General features: G+C 37.8%; 1 protein-coding gene across 9 annotated transcripts in view; it reads left to right on the top strand.

The window, feature by feature from the left end:
- The window catches only part of NSD1 (nuclear receptor binding SET domain protein 1), a 144,567-nt gene that overhangs the window by 116,142 nt on the left and 11,588 nt on the right, over positions 1 to 16,837 (top strand). For all 9 annotated transcript variants that reach the window (XM_047858512.1, XM_047858477.1, XM_047858486.1 and 6 more), the window contains 6 exons: positions 1,061 to 1,217; positions 2,701 to 2,906; positions 7,331 to 7,443; positions 12,425 to 12,694; positions 14,033 to 14,149; positions 15,425 to 15,566. In XM_047858512.1, coding sequence (XP_047714468.1) covers positions 1,061 to 1,217; positions 2,701 to 2,906; positions 7,331 to 7,443; positions 12,425 to 12,694; positions 14,033 to 14,149; positions 15,425 to 15,566 — 1,005 coding nt within the window. The remainder of the gene's footprint in view (positions 1 to 1,060; positions 1,218 to 2,700; positions 2,907 to 7,330; positions 7,444 to 12,424; positions 12,695 to 14,032; positions 14,150 to 15,424; positions 15,567 to 16,837) is intronic.

The following is a 16,837-nucleotide window of genomic DNA, read 5'->3' as shown; positions in this document are numbered from 1 at the left end:
TAGTACCTGTGACTTTTTTGTCAACTGTGAAAATCATAGTATTTCATTTGTTGTAGATATCTTAAAGTATTTTGCAGTCATTGCTACTGCTAGATCTTATTTTTGCATTACAAAGAAACATATAATTTCTTGTTCTAACATTTTGATAATTATATCTTAATGTAACATTGTCTTTCCAATCTATATGTTAGGTTTATGCATTTATAAATGTTACTCTGAAAAGAGCCCATAGGTGTCAGAGTACCAAACATAAAAATGATTAAAGAGTAATTTCAAAAGAGGGAAGGAACTGACCATATGGAGACTGTGTATGTGTCAGACACTACTGGGCCATTTTTTCACTTATCTAGTCTTCAAATAGATGTGATTGTGGAAAACATCACTGAGGAAATGATACCTTAGCAAGAAAAGTGAATTCCCTATGGTCATATGATCTTGGTGCTCAAAATTGACATCACTTAAAATTTGTGCTCTTCATACTCTGGTCATTGTGTGTCCCTGGTATCCTTTTTATTTGGTGTGTCTCTGGTGTGTGAAGAGAAAGAAATAAATATGTGTGCATGTATATATTTTTAGAAGTTGATTTTTTTTTAACTTTTTTTTAAATGTTTATTTTTGAGAAAGAGAGACAGAGCATGAGCAAGGGAGGGGTAGAGAGAGAGGGAGACACATAATCCGAAGCAGGCTCCAGGCTGTCAGCACAGAGCCCAACATGGGTCTCAAAGTCGTGAACCGTGAGATCATGACCTGAGCCAAAGTCGGCTGCTCAACCGACTGAGCCACCCGGGCACCCTAGAGGTTGATTTCTGACCTCATTGCCCTAACCTCATTTTGCCAGTAAGATCTCATATTTATTTGTTGTGAATCTAACAAACCCCCAAGGTTGTGGTTCACAGGAATATTGGAGAGGGAATAAATGCTCTTGTAGAAAATCCTTTCTGGATAAATTACTAAGTCCTTAGCTGAGAGATAAATAATTGGTTAGGAGCAAAAGCTATTTCATCTGGGTCATGATATGTGGCCTTGTGATTCTGAGTGCCAGATTTTTTGATTCCCACAGGAGGCAGCCTTCTGTGCTGTGATTCTTGCCCTGCTGCTTTTCATCGTGAATGCCTGAACATTGATATCCCTGAAGGAAACTGGTATTGCAATGATTGTAAAGCAGGCAAAAAGCCCCATTACAGGGAAATTGTCTGGGTAAAAGTTGGACGATACAGGTGAGTGAGCATGAAGGAGACTGACACTCTTTTCTTTTACCATCCTCTGTTTCTTGGGATCTTAAATACAGTGTTTAGCATTTTTTTTCTTTAATTAAAAAAAAAAAAATTTTCTGATTAAGCAAGGTGCACCCCCCCCATTAATTTTTTCATTATAAAAGAAAAAAACTCATTTTCTGTTTTGTGATTATAGGAATAATACATATTCTCTGGAAAATTCATGAATGAAAACAAACCCATAACAAGGAAGATACATTGCTAATATTTTAGCATATTTACTTGAAGACACACCAATGCATGTTCCCTCAAAATAATTAGCCTTATGGTTTATACCCAGTTTTGTGTCTTTTCTTTTTTTTAGTTATTTTTGTTGATCATGGAATATACAGAAGAATATCATAACACGCATGATTTAAGAAAATCAGAAATTTACCTTTCTGATACATACATACATAAGTACATACCTATGTATGTTCCTCCCATTTAAAGAAATAGCATATTGCTGGTACTTGAGGCTCCCTCCATGACCTTTTCTGAATATACTGTTGCCCCACTCCTAGCAGTAACGACTATACAACATTTTGTGTTTTTTATTCCTTTGCATTACTGTATGTTTACACATGTATAATGTTTTGTTTTGCATGTTTTAGACCTTTATGTAAAGGAATTGATGCTATATTTTCCTGCTACTTGCTTTTTTCATTCACTATTATGCTCCTGAGATTTATAGTGGTTAGTGTAGTGCTCTAGTTCATACTTTGCCATTCTCCATTTCTTTTTCATATAGACTTCCGATATACTATAGTTAATTTACCCATTTTCCTGTTTGGAGCAGTTTGTCAGTGTTCCTTAGTGTACATACACAGGAGTTTTTCTTGGATAGGGGTTGCCACCTTAAATAACTAATGCCAAATTGTCTTCCTAAAGTGGACATGTAAAGTATTAATTTACATGTATTTTATTTTATTTTATTTTATTTTATTTTATTTTATTTTATTTTTTTATTTTAGGGGGCATTTCTTGGTGCCATTTTTCTATATGCCTAACAGTTTTTTAAAAGCCAAATTGTATTTCATTGTATCATGTGCCATAGTTACCTTATCATTCATTCCCTTATTGTTGAACATTTAGATTGCTGTCCAGGTTTTCATTCTTAAAAGATAATTCTTCAGTGAACATTATAGTCAAAAGCTTTGTTCATATCTATGTGATAATTATTATTTTGTTAAATTATTGTTTCCTTTTATAGATTATTTAAACTAGAATAACTGAATCTAACTTTATATGTGAGTATATCTATGAAGATGGGCGTTTTCAGCACATACTACTTGTTTGTTCTCTAGTTAGATTGTAAAAATGGCTAGGTTGGACTTTAATGTGGATAGACCTTGTTACTCCTTATTCCTGTCCTAAAAAGTAGCTTGTTTCCCTAATTATTCTGTAGCCTTCTAAAGGTTTCCTTGCTTGTTTTCACCTTTCGCAGGTGGTGGCCAGCTGAGATCTGCCATCCTCGAGCTGTACCTTCCAATATTGATAAGATGAGACATGATGTTGGCGAGTTCCCTGTGTTATTCTTTGGGTCTAATGACTATCTGTGGACACACCAGGCTCGAGTCTTTCCCTATATGGAGGGTGATGTGAGCAGCAAGGATAAGATGGGCAAAGGAGTGGATGGGACATATAAAAAAGGTAACTTCATCCTTTTTGTTTCTCAGGCCAGCACAGATCTCTGTTACCCAGGTATTTGTTCTGTTATGTGTTAGAATTCACATATATTCCATTAGCTGCTGTGTTCTGATCTCTGGGGCGTTATGTAGCTACAGCTATAGGATTTTACAGGGAACTTGATCGACATAGCTCATTATTTTTAGCCTAACCTTTAGGTAACTAGAATTTCCTTGAGGGAGGTTTTTTTTTTGGTTTATTTATTTACTTTTGAGAAAGAAAGAGAGATAGAGAAAGCCTGAGTGAGGGAGGGGCGGGGAGAATTCCAGGTAGGCTCTGTGCTGTTAGCCCACAGTGTGGGCCTTGATCCCACGAACCTTGAGATCTTGACCTGAGCTGAAATCAAGAGTGAGACGCTTTTTTTTTTTTTTTCTCCCAACGTTTTTTATTTATTTTTGGGACAGAGCGAGACAGAGCATGAACGGGGGAGGGGCAGAGAGAGAGGGAGACACAGAATCGGAAACAGGCTCCAGACTCCGAGCCATCAGCCCAGAGCCCGACGCGGGGCTTGAACCCACGGACCGTGAGATCGTGACCTGGCTGAAGTCGGACGCTTAACCGACTGCGCCACCCAGGCGCCCCAAGAGTGAGATGCTTTAACCAACTGAGCCACCCAGGTGCCCCTTGAGGGAAGTGTTTTATCAGTTCTGTTTTCTCAGCATCTTATCAAGTACTGGAACTTTGGAACTATTTTATAGCATAAACAGTATAGTTTGCTAGACAAGAGTCAGAATCTCTAGTAGAGTTGTTTGTTCCACAAGGTTTGGTTTTGTTTTGTTTTGTTTTGTTTTGTTTTGTTGGGAAGAAATAAAATTCACCAGAAGTTAATAAAGGAAAATATTGAAAATGAAAGCATTAATGTTCTGAATCAAAAGAGATTTTTTTTAAGCTGGCCTGGTAGTGAAGGAATGGGGACATTTGGGGCTAGGAGGGGTTGAATCAACTATGAGCCTCAGTTTTCTCTTACTGTATAATGAGTAAAGGTTGCTTTGAGAATTCAGTGAGATAATAAAAACATCAACCACAGAGCACATAGTTGAGTTGGTATGCCATCAACAATAATTACTTTCTTCCTTTAGCTGTCCTTTGAAAGACAGTATAAGTATCTCTTATTTCTTAATTTATTTGGATATTGACATATGTAAGATTTTATCTGGTGGAGATTCTAAACAAGTGAAACTTTCGGGGCACCTGGGTGGCTCAGTCGGTGGAGCCTCCGACTTTGGCTCAGGTCATGATCTCGCAGTTCATGAGTTCAAGCCTCACATTGGGCTCACTGCTGTCAGCTTGTAGCCCACTTTTAACCCTTGGTCCCCCTCTGTGCCCCTCCCCAACTTGTGCTGTCTCAAAAATAAACATTTAAGGGTTATCTGGGTGGCTCAGTCTGTTAAGTTTCTGACTCTTGGTTGCAGCTTAGGTCATGATCTCACAGTTGGTGAATTTGAGCTCCAAGTTGGGCTCTGTGCTGACAGAGTTTTCTCTTTCCCTCTCTCTGTGCCTCTCCCCAGCTTGGGCTCGCTCTCTCTCTCTCTCTCTCTCTCTCTCTCTCTCTCTCCCGCAAAATAAATAAATAAACTTTAAGTTAAAAAAATAAACATTAAAAAATAGTGAAACTTTTTCATTAGATGAAGATTCTTTATAAGATTGTAAGCAGGTAAAATTTTCTTGATGAGGAATGAGAATGATGTCCATAGGGAACAAGTTTCACAAAGGTTCCATTTGCCTCATGTCATTTCATTGGGTCCTCACTTATCTGTTGACCATGTCGTTTCTGTGCAAATATGGGCTGTTAGTATTAATACTATAGGAGCTTGGCTCTTGAGTCTTGTAATCTTGGATGGTCGGGGACCAGTTTAGCAACATCTTTGTCTGCATAGAGCTGGCCACCACAGAGGCTGGGGGAGAAGGTCGAGTTGTAGGGAGTACCACAAGTCTGAGCCCACTAAAGCTCTGGGATTCTGCTCTTTCTATGCCTCTACCCTGGGCTGGCTGGGTACCTCTGCCTTCAAAGAATACACGTTTTTATGGGCAAATTCGAGATCTAAGCAGTCAAAATGCCATTCTTTGAGTGTTGTGGCAAAAATGTGCATGGTGTGCTATGGGAACAGACCAAGAGGAAGCATAACTGTGCTGGGGATCAAAGTTAGAAGTCCTGGATGGTTTTTTTCCAAGTGACTTTGAAGAGTGAACCATAGGGGCGCCTGGGTGGCGCAGTCGGTTAAGTGTCCGACTTCAGCCAGGTCACGATCTTGCGGTCCGTGAGTTCGAGCCCCGCGTCGGGCTCTGGGCTGATGGCTCAGAGCCTGGAGCCTGTTTCCGATTCTGTGTCTCCCTCTCTCTCTGCCCTTCCCCCGTTCATGCTCTGTCTCTCTCTGTCCCCAAAATAAATAAACGTTGAAAAAAAAAAATTAAAAAAAAAAAGAGTGAACCATAATAATAGTTCTCATTTATTGTTTGCCAGACCCTGTTCAGGTTTTTTCTGCTTTAAGTCCTTGTAATAACCCCTGTAAGTTAGATGTTATTATCCTTATTTTATAGATGAGGAAACTAAGGATCATAAAAGTAAAAATTACTTACCCAAGGTTCCAGTGCCAATAAGTGATAGAGGAAGGTTTCAAACTCTAGCAATTGGACTCCAGAATCCAAACTCTTAAGCCCTACTCTGCCTGCAAAGAAGTTAACAAATGGGGGACACCTGGGTGGCTCAGTTGGTTAAGTGTCCCAACTTCAGCTTTGGTCATGATCTCACGGTTTGTGAGTTTGAGTCCTGCATCAAATTTTCAGTGTGGAGCCTGCTCAGGATTCTGTCTCCCTCTCTCTCTGCCCCTCCCCCCAGGCATGCTCTTTCTTCCCCTCCCTCCCTACCCCCTCCCCACCTCTAAAAATAAACTTTAGGGACACCTGGGTGGCTCAGTCAGTTAAGCATCTGACTCTTGATTTCAGCTCAGGTCATGATCTCAAGGTTCATGAGTTTGAGCCCCATGTCGGGTTCAGTGCTGATAGCACAAAGCCTGCTTGGGATTCTCTGTCTCCATCTCTCTCTGCTCTTCCCCAGAACACTTGCTCTGTCTCAAAAATAAACAAACATTTAAACTTAAAAAAAAAAAAAAATTAACAATGAAAATGTTAACAAGACAGCATATGTGAAAGTATACATTAAATCTTTAACAAACTGAGTTAGTGACCTCTATGCAGTACAGTTGAAGATGGGGTTGGGGAACACAGGGCTGTTTGCCAGAAAAGGTAGGTAAGTTACATGGTCAGAGCAGACTTTTTAGAAACTTTTGTCTAAGTTAAACTTGAGGACCATAAACGTGAGAGGCTATAGCCAGAATGTCAGTGAGATGGCTGTTTCAGTACTTCTGAACAGAGATGATAAGACTGTCACAGTGAAGTGACTCTGGGGTGGAGAGGATGATGAGTATTTGGATAGACATTAAGTAGACAGACTAGGCAGGACATGGTGAATAATAGCATGAAGAAAGGAGTGATTATAACAATAAGAGGATTCAGGGCAACATGAATTCTGTTAGATGGTGACAGGGAAATGGAGAAAAAGGGGTGGATCAAAGGGGATATTTTCTTTAAATAGCTAACAATATGGGGAAAGCTGCAGAGAGGAAGGAGGGGAAAGAATTGGAATTCTTTTCAGAATTTTTAACCTGGTTCAGGAATAATGAATTCTAAAAAAGGAGAATGAATTAAAAATTAGTTTTACATGGAAAAATAAAGAATCTTAAGATTTTGTTGGACTTCTAAGATATTACACTCTTTCAAGCATATGAAAGTATAGTACTTGAATACAACTCAGCTATGAAGATCTGTTATTGTATCTTTATAGCTAATAGTTGATATTTAGAGAATGAGCCTTAGGAGAGGAATAGGACAGGTACTCTAGAAAATTGGGTAAGAAGGAGAGGAAAACTTTAATTTTGAATTTCTTCCAAAGGAATGTAGCATGTTATTTGGCACTAAAGAGACGGAGTGTTTCTGGAGGCAAGAGGTTCAGAACAGAGGCAAGAATTTGGCTTAATGAAGGGCAGTGACTTTGCTGAACAGATGCAGTCTCGTTGTTAAGAGATGTTATTTGTGGGCTTTTCAAATCATTTGGCTGGATTTGTTTTTGTTTTAAATTTTCCTCTGAAGGTGGTAGCCTGCATTGTGCCATTTAATGGTGGATTATGTTTTGTATTAATGGTAAATCTGAATACCCTGGGAACTATAAATTAACTTGAAAATAGCAGTCATATATACTTCTTAATTTTCCATATAATGCTGGTTGAGTTTTGTGTAAAAGACGTGGATTTTCTCCAACTTTAAAGGGGAAAAAAAGGCAAAATGAACAAGTCCACCTAAGATTAAGTGACTTGTGCTGTGTGTTTTCTTAGCTCTTCAAGAAGCTGCAGCAAGGTTTGAGGAGTTAAAGGCACAAAAAGAGCTAAGACAGCTGCAGGAAGACCGAAAGAATGACAAGAAGCCACCACCTTACAAGCATATAAAGGTGAGAGAAGACCTCAGGAGACTCTGTCTCTAGGAGAGACCCTATATAGATCTCTCTCTCTTCCTGCTGTGTTCATGAAGAGGATTGGAAGCACAAACACAGTTGCTTTTAGGTAGAGGTATGAACTTGAAAGAAGATAAAAAGTTCCAGAGCAGCATTCCTAGCACCTTGTCTACACTTTTATGTAAAATCAGTTGTGTTTTATAATTTTTTCTGTTGCCTTGGAAAGTCTTTTTATAGAAGTAGATTGGATTAGATTATGTGCACAGTCAATATCTTGCAGTTTGAAGGGGGTTCAAGAACCATGATAAAAAGTGATAAATAGTCCCGAGATAGTGTGAATAATACACAGGGTAAGTCCTCTTGGTAATGGCTGATACTAAAGATATTTTACGTGACCACTATGACTGGGTTTCCCAAGGTCAGTAAAGTTCCTGTTAGGTGTACCTAACCCTTAATGACCCTAGTAGAGTAAGAGTCCTCACTGTTTATCATCAGGGTCCTTTGGATCCTTTGTATTTTTTTAATTTTTAAGTCATTTTTATGAATAATTAAGAGAAGTTAAAAATACAGGAATAATGTAGAGCAAATTTACTAGACATTTCAACAAGTATTTACTAAAACTTCTTTATTCTTTTTTTTTCTAAGTTTTATTTATTGAAATAGGTAATCTCTACACCTAACATGGGGCTTGAACTCATGACCCTGAGATCAAGAGTCACACACTTAACTGAGCCAGCCAGGCACTCCTATAACCTCTTTTCAAAAAACCTTTTTAAGAAGTTAGTTGTGTTCAAACGTTAGAAGACACGAAAGAATGCTATTATTAACTTTGTTAACAAAATGAGACTGTCCAGTTTCTTGTTGTACAGTATTTATGCTGATGTCATTCCTGAACACCGTATTTCTATTTTGTCTATAGAAATTTATTATTGGGGCGCCTGGGTGGCGCAGTTGGTTAAGCGTCCGACTTCAGCCAGGTCACGATCTCGTGGTCCGGGAGTTCGAGCCCCGCGTCGGGCTCTGGGCTGATGGCTCAGAGCCTGGAGCCTGTTTCCGATTCTGTGTCTCCCTCTCTCTCTGCCCCTCCCCCGTTCATGCTCTGTCTCTCTCTGTCCCAAAAAATAAATAAACGTTGAAAAAATAAAATAAAATAAAAATGGCTAACTGGCAGATTCCATTTAAAAAAAAAAAAAGAAATTTATTATTAGTATTCCCATTGATATTTGAGCTTCTAAAGTCTTCTAGTCTGAGGTTTCACTTAAAGATCAATTGCACCATCTTTAGAGGCTAATGTAGTCAAGTATATATCAAATATTCCATGGGACATACCTAAACTAGAAACCTATTTTTTATTTTTCAATCTGAAATTCAAATTTAATCAGGTGTCTGGGATTTTTATTTGCTCAATAAAGCAACCCTACTAAAAGCAGACTACAAAGATGTTATCTCGACTCTTTAATACATTCTGGAAAGATGATTTAGCACTTTGGGAAATGCCATACAGAAACTAAAATGTGAGTGTTGAACTCTTGCATGTATGAACTTTGGTGATTTCATTATTTTTCTGTTTTCTTGTCAGTTAAATCTTTATTGGCAGAGTTGGGAATCACTGATGAGTAACTATGAGTAATGATAAAATAGTAAAATGTTATGAAATATAGGAAATTAAGAACACTAAAATTCCATAATATAGCTTAGATTTTTAAAAGGGTTTTAATGGATGTACATGGTAGTTGCAAGATAGAATGAGGGTGGTTCCCCCCCTCCCCCTTTTAAAAAAAGGTAAATTTGGCTTTTGATCTTTGGAAGACCTCTAAGAAAGAATAAGATTAATAAAATATAAATCCTTACAAATAAAACTGATGAAAAGAGACTCAATCTAAAATTGAGTCTAAATGGACACTGGTGGTGATATACTGAGAGTTAAGTGGAGTTATTGTACATGGAGATATAATGCATAGAGATCTAAGTGTAGTTAGGCCTCAAAAAGGGGAAAGTAATCTGGTTTCCCACAGTCATAGATGTCAGATAATAGCAAGGGAGGCATTTCTGAGTAGCACGTCAACCATATTGAGCTGTTGAGAGAGAAACTTCTTGTGAGTGATCTAAATCACAGAATTTAGAAGCCAACTTCTTTCCTTCATACACCGTCCCCACCTTTTTATAAACAAATATATTTCCAGGAAAAAGTTTTAGATCAAGGGTTGGCAAACTGTGGTCCATGGACCAAATGGCAAACCATTGGCAAACCAACCAACAGTCCATGGACCAAATCTGGCCTACTCTGGTTGGGAAAAATATAAAAATGAAAAGGACATGAAAATTATATGAAATTCAAGTATCAGTATCCATAAATGAAGTTTTATTGACACTCATCCATGCTTCTTTAGAAATTGTCTTATGCTACTTTTGTGCTCCAATGACAGAATTAAGCTACATGCACCAGAAATCTATACCCTTCAGAGACTTAAAATTTACCATCTAGCCATTTACAGGAAAAGTTTGTCAATCTCTGATCTAGAGTGAGCTAAATTTAACTGTACTTACATATTTATATTTTATTCTTACTAAACAATGTGGGTTTTTTTTGTTTTGCTTTATATTATGTTAGGCAAGAAACTTACTTGGGATTAGTAACAAATTAGATTAGATCTTCCGAATGATTGAAACATATCTTTATAGAAGAAAAGGAGTAGGATGAAAATTTTGTGGGAGGGAGGTCAGATAAGGTTACTCATCTTGAGACAGAGGTGCATGTTCAAATGCCCTTATTTGTAGGACCTGCAGTCTGAGGTGATTGAACTTAGTCCTTACCTCTATACTTTTAGAATTTGCTTTCTTGAGTTTTGTGACTTCAGTGGTAATAGTATGCCTTCAATAGTATAACTTCATGTGGTAACAATATTCCTCCATTAACAACAAGTTTACAATTTTTACCAGTATTTGAAAAATCTGGGAAGAGATCTGATAGAGTTACATCCTTCTAAGGTGCTATCGAGAACTGGTTTGAAGACATTATATTTCTGCAAAGACAGTGGAGATTTTATGATATTGTTAAACAGTAGGCAAAAACTAAAATGTTAGAAATGAAACTTTTTGGGAATTTAGCGGGTGGAAATAACTTTTGTTAATCATAGTGATTTTAGATTGAATAGATAGGGTAATCTCAAATATTTGATGTGAAGATACTTAAAAGGGACATTATTTTTTTTTTTTTTTAATTTTTTTTTCAACGTTTATTTATTTTTGGGACAGAGAGAGACAGAGCATGAACGGGGGAGGGGCAGAGAGAGAGGGAGACACAGAATCGGAAACAGGCTCCAGGCTCTGAGCCATCAGCCCAGAGCCTGACGCGGGGCTCGAACTCGCAGACCGCGAGATCGTGACCTGGCTGAAGTCGGACGCTTAACCGACTGTGCCACCCAGGCGCCCCTTAAAAGGGACATTAATAGGTGCCTAGCTGACTGACTCAGTTAAGCATCTGACTCTTGATTTCAGCTCAGGTCATGATCCCAGGTCGTGGGATCAAGTCCTGCATTGGGCTCCATACTGAGCATGGAGCCTCCTTTTAAGATTCATATTCTCAGTCTCTCTCTGTCTCTCTGTCTCTCTGTCTCTCTCTCTCTCTCTCTCTCTCTCTCTCAAATAAATAGATAAATAAGGTATTAAAACGACAACTTAATTTTAATATCTACCATGTTTAAGAGGCTGTAGTAAACTCTGTACTATAACTTTTACTTGTTATTTCTTATTCTCACAACAGTGTTAACAAGTGATTTATCAAAATTTTGATAAAATTCCTGAATAGCCAATTTTTATGAAAGGGTTGAGTTTTTAAAGACTCACAGTTTAACTATTACCCATGAAATAATATCAGGTAGGGGAGACTCATTCTCATAGTACACAAATCCATCTGTATTATGAAATGTCTGTTTTTTGCCTCAAACTGTTGCTACCAGCATTTGAAAAACTAATGGCTTCAGTGTTATAGCAGCTGTTTGTTTGACCTCTGTGTTTTACCTCAGCAGATTTTCACTGTTTTTGACTACTACTAGATAAATGCATGAGTGACATTGCTATAGTCTATTAAAAAGATTTCATATTATGGTAATAAATATTAAAATAGATCTTCACATAACAGGAACCTCAGTTACCCAAAGACCTTCTCATACAAGCCATTATAATTTAAGAAATTTTTTTTTTAATGTAGCTGCTAAAGTGGTGCCACCATGTGGTAATAGCAGAAACTCAGTTTACAGTTCACTTTGGCGTACCAGCTGTTAAACTACCTTTTTTATGTGATTTTCAAAAATTTTTTGTGGGATTCATAATTTGTATATTAAGTAAGGCTTTATGTCAAACGTGCCTAAATCTTTTTTCAATTTTTTATTGTAAAATATAGATAACATAAAATTTATCAGCCTAATCCTGTTTAAACATACAGTTCAGTGATATTAAGTGCATTCATAATGTTTGCAGCCATTACCACCATATATCTCTAGTATTTTTTTTCATCTAGTAAACCTGAAACTCTACCCATTAAACATTAGCTTCCTATTCTCCCCTCCTCTCATTTCTTCAAAACCACCATTCTACTTTTTGTCTTTATGATTTTGACTACTATAAGTACCTTATATAAGTTGGAATCATACAGTATTTGTCTTTTTGTGACTGGCTTATTTCATGTACAATAATGTACTTCAGGTTCATCCATATTATACCATCTGTCAGAATTTCCTTTCTTTTTAAGCTGAATAATATTCCATTATTTATACCACATTTTGTATATCCATGTGTTATCTCTCTGTGGATGTATATGGGTTCTTGCCACATTTTAGCTATTGTGAATAATGCCACAAAGTTCAAAATCCTGTAAAATGTGGCATTCAACTTCAAGGAAAAGACGTCTATCTTTTAATAGGTCCTAAACTGGCTTGTGTTGGCTTGCCTGATGTTCTATAGTATATTTCTTTTCCAGGTGAACCGTCCTATTGGCAGGGTACAGATCTTTACTGCAGACTTGTCTGAAATTCCCCGTTGCAACTGTAAAGCTACTGATGATAACCCCTGTGGGATAGACTCTGAGTGTATCAACCGCATGCTGCTCTATGAGTGCCACCCCACAGTATGTCCTGCTGGAGGACGCTGCCAAAACCAGTGCTTCACTAAGCGCCAGTATCCAGAGGTTGAAATTTTTCGCACATTACAGAGGGGCTGGGGTCTCCGGACAAAAACCGATATTAAAAAGGTAAAGAAAGTTTTTCATAATTTATGGATTTTTTTTTTCTTCTTTGCATTTGCTTAATAGGAGTAGTTATTCTTGATGAATAGGAGATGATCATTAGAGGGAAGATAACATAGTTAAGGATTAACCTTACTATTAGTCTTGCTGTGTCCTTCTAGAGTTTATAGGCTTGGGAAAGTCTCCTTTACCTCTAAAGTCCTTAGTATTAAACATGTTCACTGTGGATGAGGATGAAAAAATGAAGGGAATTCATAGAGATACTATGACCTTATTTGCTCTTTTGTGACAATCCTGGAACCTGTAGTTAAGAGAAAGGGGATATGAACATGTGATACAAAGGTGTTAATCACCTAATAAAATCTGTTTTCGCTGGGTTTGAGTTCATGGAAAACGAAGAAGAGGATTAGGCCCTCTGTACTAAAAAGCACACTAACATCTACAATTTCAAACTTAGAAGGACCTGCAAGTTTCTGGTAGATAATATTATGTAGTCTTTGTGTAGAATAAATCTTGACATTTTAATAAAATAAACTTTATTCTAGTTATGCTTTCTGAAGAATTCTGAAGTTTGTCTCTAGAAAAGGAAGTGAATATCAGTCTGTTTCCTTATTTGCTAAGTGGTTATTATCTACTTTGTGTTGGGCATTGTGCTCCAAATGCAGTGATCAATAATAGAGACATGGTCCATGTTTTCATAAAGTTTACATTCTAAGGGGGGCAGACATTGATCAAGTAATCACCCAGTGTGGAAGCACAAAGGGTTCTGGAGGCAGTGGTAAATGGTAAAGGGCCTGAAACTAGCTTTGACTCTGAGAATATTTTAAGTTGAAAATTGAAAGACAAATAGTTGTTGGCTTAGACTAGTTGAGTGTTAAAGCATTGCAGGCAAGGTGGACAGCAAGAGTGAAAGCTAGTATGGCCACAGTGTCAGGAGGACAGTATTGTAAAATGTGGAAAGGCAGCACAGAGCATGTTCTTCGGAAAAGGATCATAGTTTAGGGAAACTGACTTTCAGGTTTGGGGGCACTTAAAGGGTTCAACTATCCATATCAGCATTATAATGGAGCCCTAGTTTACTTACTTTCATCTTGGTTGATCTTCATTGTCCAGTGTATCCCAGTCTTTCTCCTGGTAACCGTGATAGGAGTGGGGAGGTAGTTTTCATTGTCAAATAGTTGAAGCATCATATTTGTGTTTCTTGAATAATCCTTCGCTAAAGTGACTAGTTACGTGTACATGAACTTCTTTGGAGATTGTTATTTTCATTAATTTTTTAAAAAATAAGGTGTACCTGGAAACACAGTTGTGCTTTTTGCCATCAAGAGCTATTTCTTGTTCTAGGGTGAATTTGTGAATGAGTATGTGGGTGAGCTAATAGATGAAGAAGAATGCAGAGCTCGAATCCGTTATGCCCAAGAACATGATATCACTAATTTCTATATGCTTACCCTAGACAAAGTAAGTAATTTGTGTTACTTCCATTGTTATAAGATTGTGAAATTGATATTGTCCTAGTCATAGTGTTTGTAGGCATGGATTCACCACCCAAAATAGTGTCTTTCCCTTAAATTTATGGGGATTGCTTGGTCAAGGTTCTGGAGTAGCTCAGTTTGCCCATTTCTTGGTATACATTCATTGCCAGAGGCAACAAAGCTATTTGCTTTCTTTTTGAACTGTTTAATTTGGATATTATGTCTTTTAGTTTTTCCTATAGGATTAAAACTTGAAGCCAACAAAGTAATCATTCTTTTACCCTTTTGCTTTACAGATTGAGAAACTGATTTGTTAATATTTAGTACATTAAGAAGGTCTTAAAAATTGATTTTAGAATTCAGCTTCTGAACCCAACTCATCTTTCCAATTATAGGAATTTGCTGATGAGTTTCATTTCATCGGTGCCTAGAATTCTATTTGGGACTCATTCCTGATTCTAGCATCTTAGTGTGTTTATTTTCTGTGTATCAGATTCTTCCTTGTATCTGAATATTAGGGTCTGCCAGCTCCCCACCCCCACCTCTTCCACTGGCTGTTACAACAGATTTCTTTCCTGGTGTGAAACTTTGTGAACATTTATCAAGTTGAACCCTTTGGTTTATGAGATCATCACCTCCAGATATTCACATCTTAGTTTGGGATGGGGTCACATTATCAGTATTAAAATCTGCTTAGGTGATTTTTTTTTTTTTTTTAATTTTTTTAACTTTTATTTATTTTTGAGAGAGAGAGTGCAAGTAGGGGAGGGGCAGAAAGAGAGGGAGACACAGAATCTGAAGCAAGCTCCAGGTTCTGAGCTGTCAGCACAGAGCCTGACATGGGGCTCAAACCCACGAACTGTGAGATCATGACCTGAGCTGAAGCCAGACGCTTAACCAACTGAGCCACCCAGGTGCCCCCTACTTAGGTGATGTCTAATGTGTAGCCAGGGTTCAGGACTACCTAATTGAGAGGATGGGACAAGCTGCTGCTTCTAAGACAGTGGTCCTAAACTTCAGCATGTATCATAATCATCTAGTAGCTTGTTATAACACAGATTGCTGGGCCCCACCTAAAAGTTTCTGCTTTAGTATATCTGAGGTGCAGCCCAAGAATTTGCATTTCTAGCAAGTAACAGATGTGGATTAGTGACTACATTTTGAGAACCACTCCTGGGAGAGTCAGATTTGACAAATAGGAATTCTAGCTTATTAAAATACACAGGAAGTGTCTAATGAGCAGCATCTTTTGGAATTCTAGGACCGAATCATTGACGCTGGTCCCAAAGGAAATTATGCTCGGTTCATGAATCATTGCTGCCAGCCCAACTGTGAAACACAGAAATGGTCTGTGAATGGAGATACCCGTGTTGGTCTTTTTGCCCTGAGTGACATTAAAGCAGGTAAGAATCAATTAAGGATTCTGGAGCTAAGAAAGGAATGTGAGGTTTGAGCATCTAAAAATTCCCATATGCCCCATAATCCCAAAATGAGGTTTGCAAATTCTTGAGGATATATAAAAGACTTACAGGTACCAGGTGGTACTTGGCTTGGAGTATTTTCTTGGAGGTGGTGGTATGGTAAAATATACATAACATAAAACTTCTCATTTAACCATTTTTTAATGTGTATAATTTTGTGGCATTAGATCCATTCATGTTGTTGTGCAACTAACACCTCCATCCATGTCTATAACCCTTTCATCTTCCCCAAGTGAAACTGTGCACCCATTAAATGCTAATGCCCATTTTCTCTCTCCTCAGCCCCTGGCACCACTGCCAGACACTGTTCCAAGCATATTATATTTAATCCTTGCAAAAATGCAAGGTATATGGTATACCTATGTTACTTGAATTCTTAAGTCTGGCACTTCTAACCACCCTGGAGAAGTGTCCTGTGTATTAATTACTCAAATGTTAGCCACATGACTTTAGTTCTTAAATCTCTCTTGACTGCTTTCAGTACATTTGTACTTGGAACTTTATAGTCTTTATCCCTGGGGGTAGATTCCTCTACCAATCTGGCACAAGTTTTTCTTCTCTTTTCTCCCATATTCACTTAGCTCAAGTAGCATGGTGTGGGAATTCACAGACCTTGTTCTTGTTCTCACTTGACTTCCAGTCTGCATGGGTGGGATGAGGGGAATGAGACAGAATGTGCTCAGTGTTATGTGGAGTGTCTATGGGAGCTGCAGCCTTGGCAGGTAGAGTCTGAACTTTTCAGCTTGCTCTCCTTATCTCATTGAGCTTCGTGGATTCTTCACATACCTCTTATACTTTCTGTCTACTACATGTATCATACTCCTTGTTTATCTTTTCTCCATCGCCCTTTGCCATCCCCTAAGTGCAGACCTCTCAAGGATTATTGTGTATTGTACTCTTTTCTAGAAACGTATGAGTCTTTCTTTTATGTGTACCGGTACCTTCTGATTTATCCTCTGTGCAGTATGTTTATATAGTGGATGGTGGGTAAGCAGCAGGTTATGTCAAGTATCCTGCTATCTTAAACTTTGTATATATATGGTTGAGCTGCTTTATAAGTGCATTAAATTAATAAAAATTCAGTTACATACTTATAAATTGTGTAATAAGAATGGAATTGTATGAATAGAGTTATCTATCATTCAGTGCGGTATTTCACAGTGGGTGTGAGAGGGGAGACATAACCCTGCTGT

The sequence above is a fragment of the Prionailurus viverrinus genome, chromosome A1 (genome assembly GCF_022837055.1).
Source record: "Prionailurus viverrinus isolate Anna chromosome A1, UM_Priviv_1.0, whole genome shotgun sequence".
Classification (NCBI taxonomy): domain Eukaryota; kingdom Metazoa; phylum Chordata; class Mammalia; order Carnivora; family Felidae; genus Prionailurus; species Prionailurus viverrinus.
The sequence above is the reverse complement of the archived record's forward strand: the minus strand, read 5'-3'. Positions and strand labels throughout refer to the sequence as shown.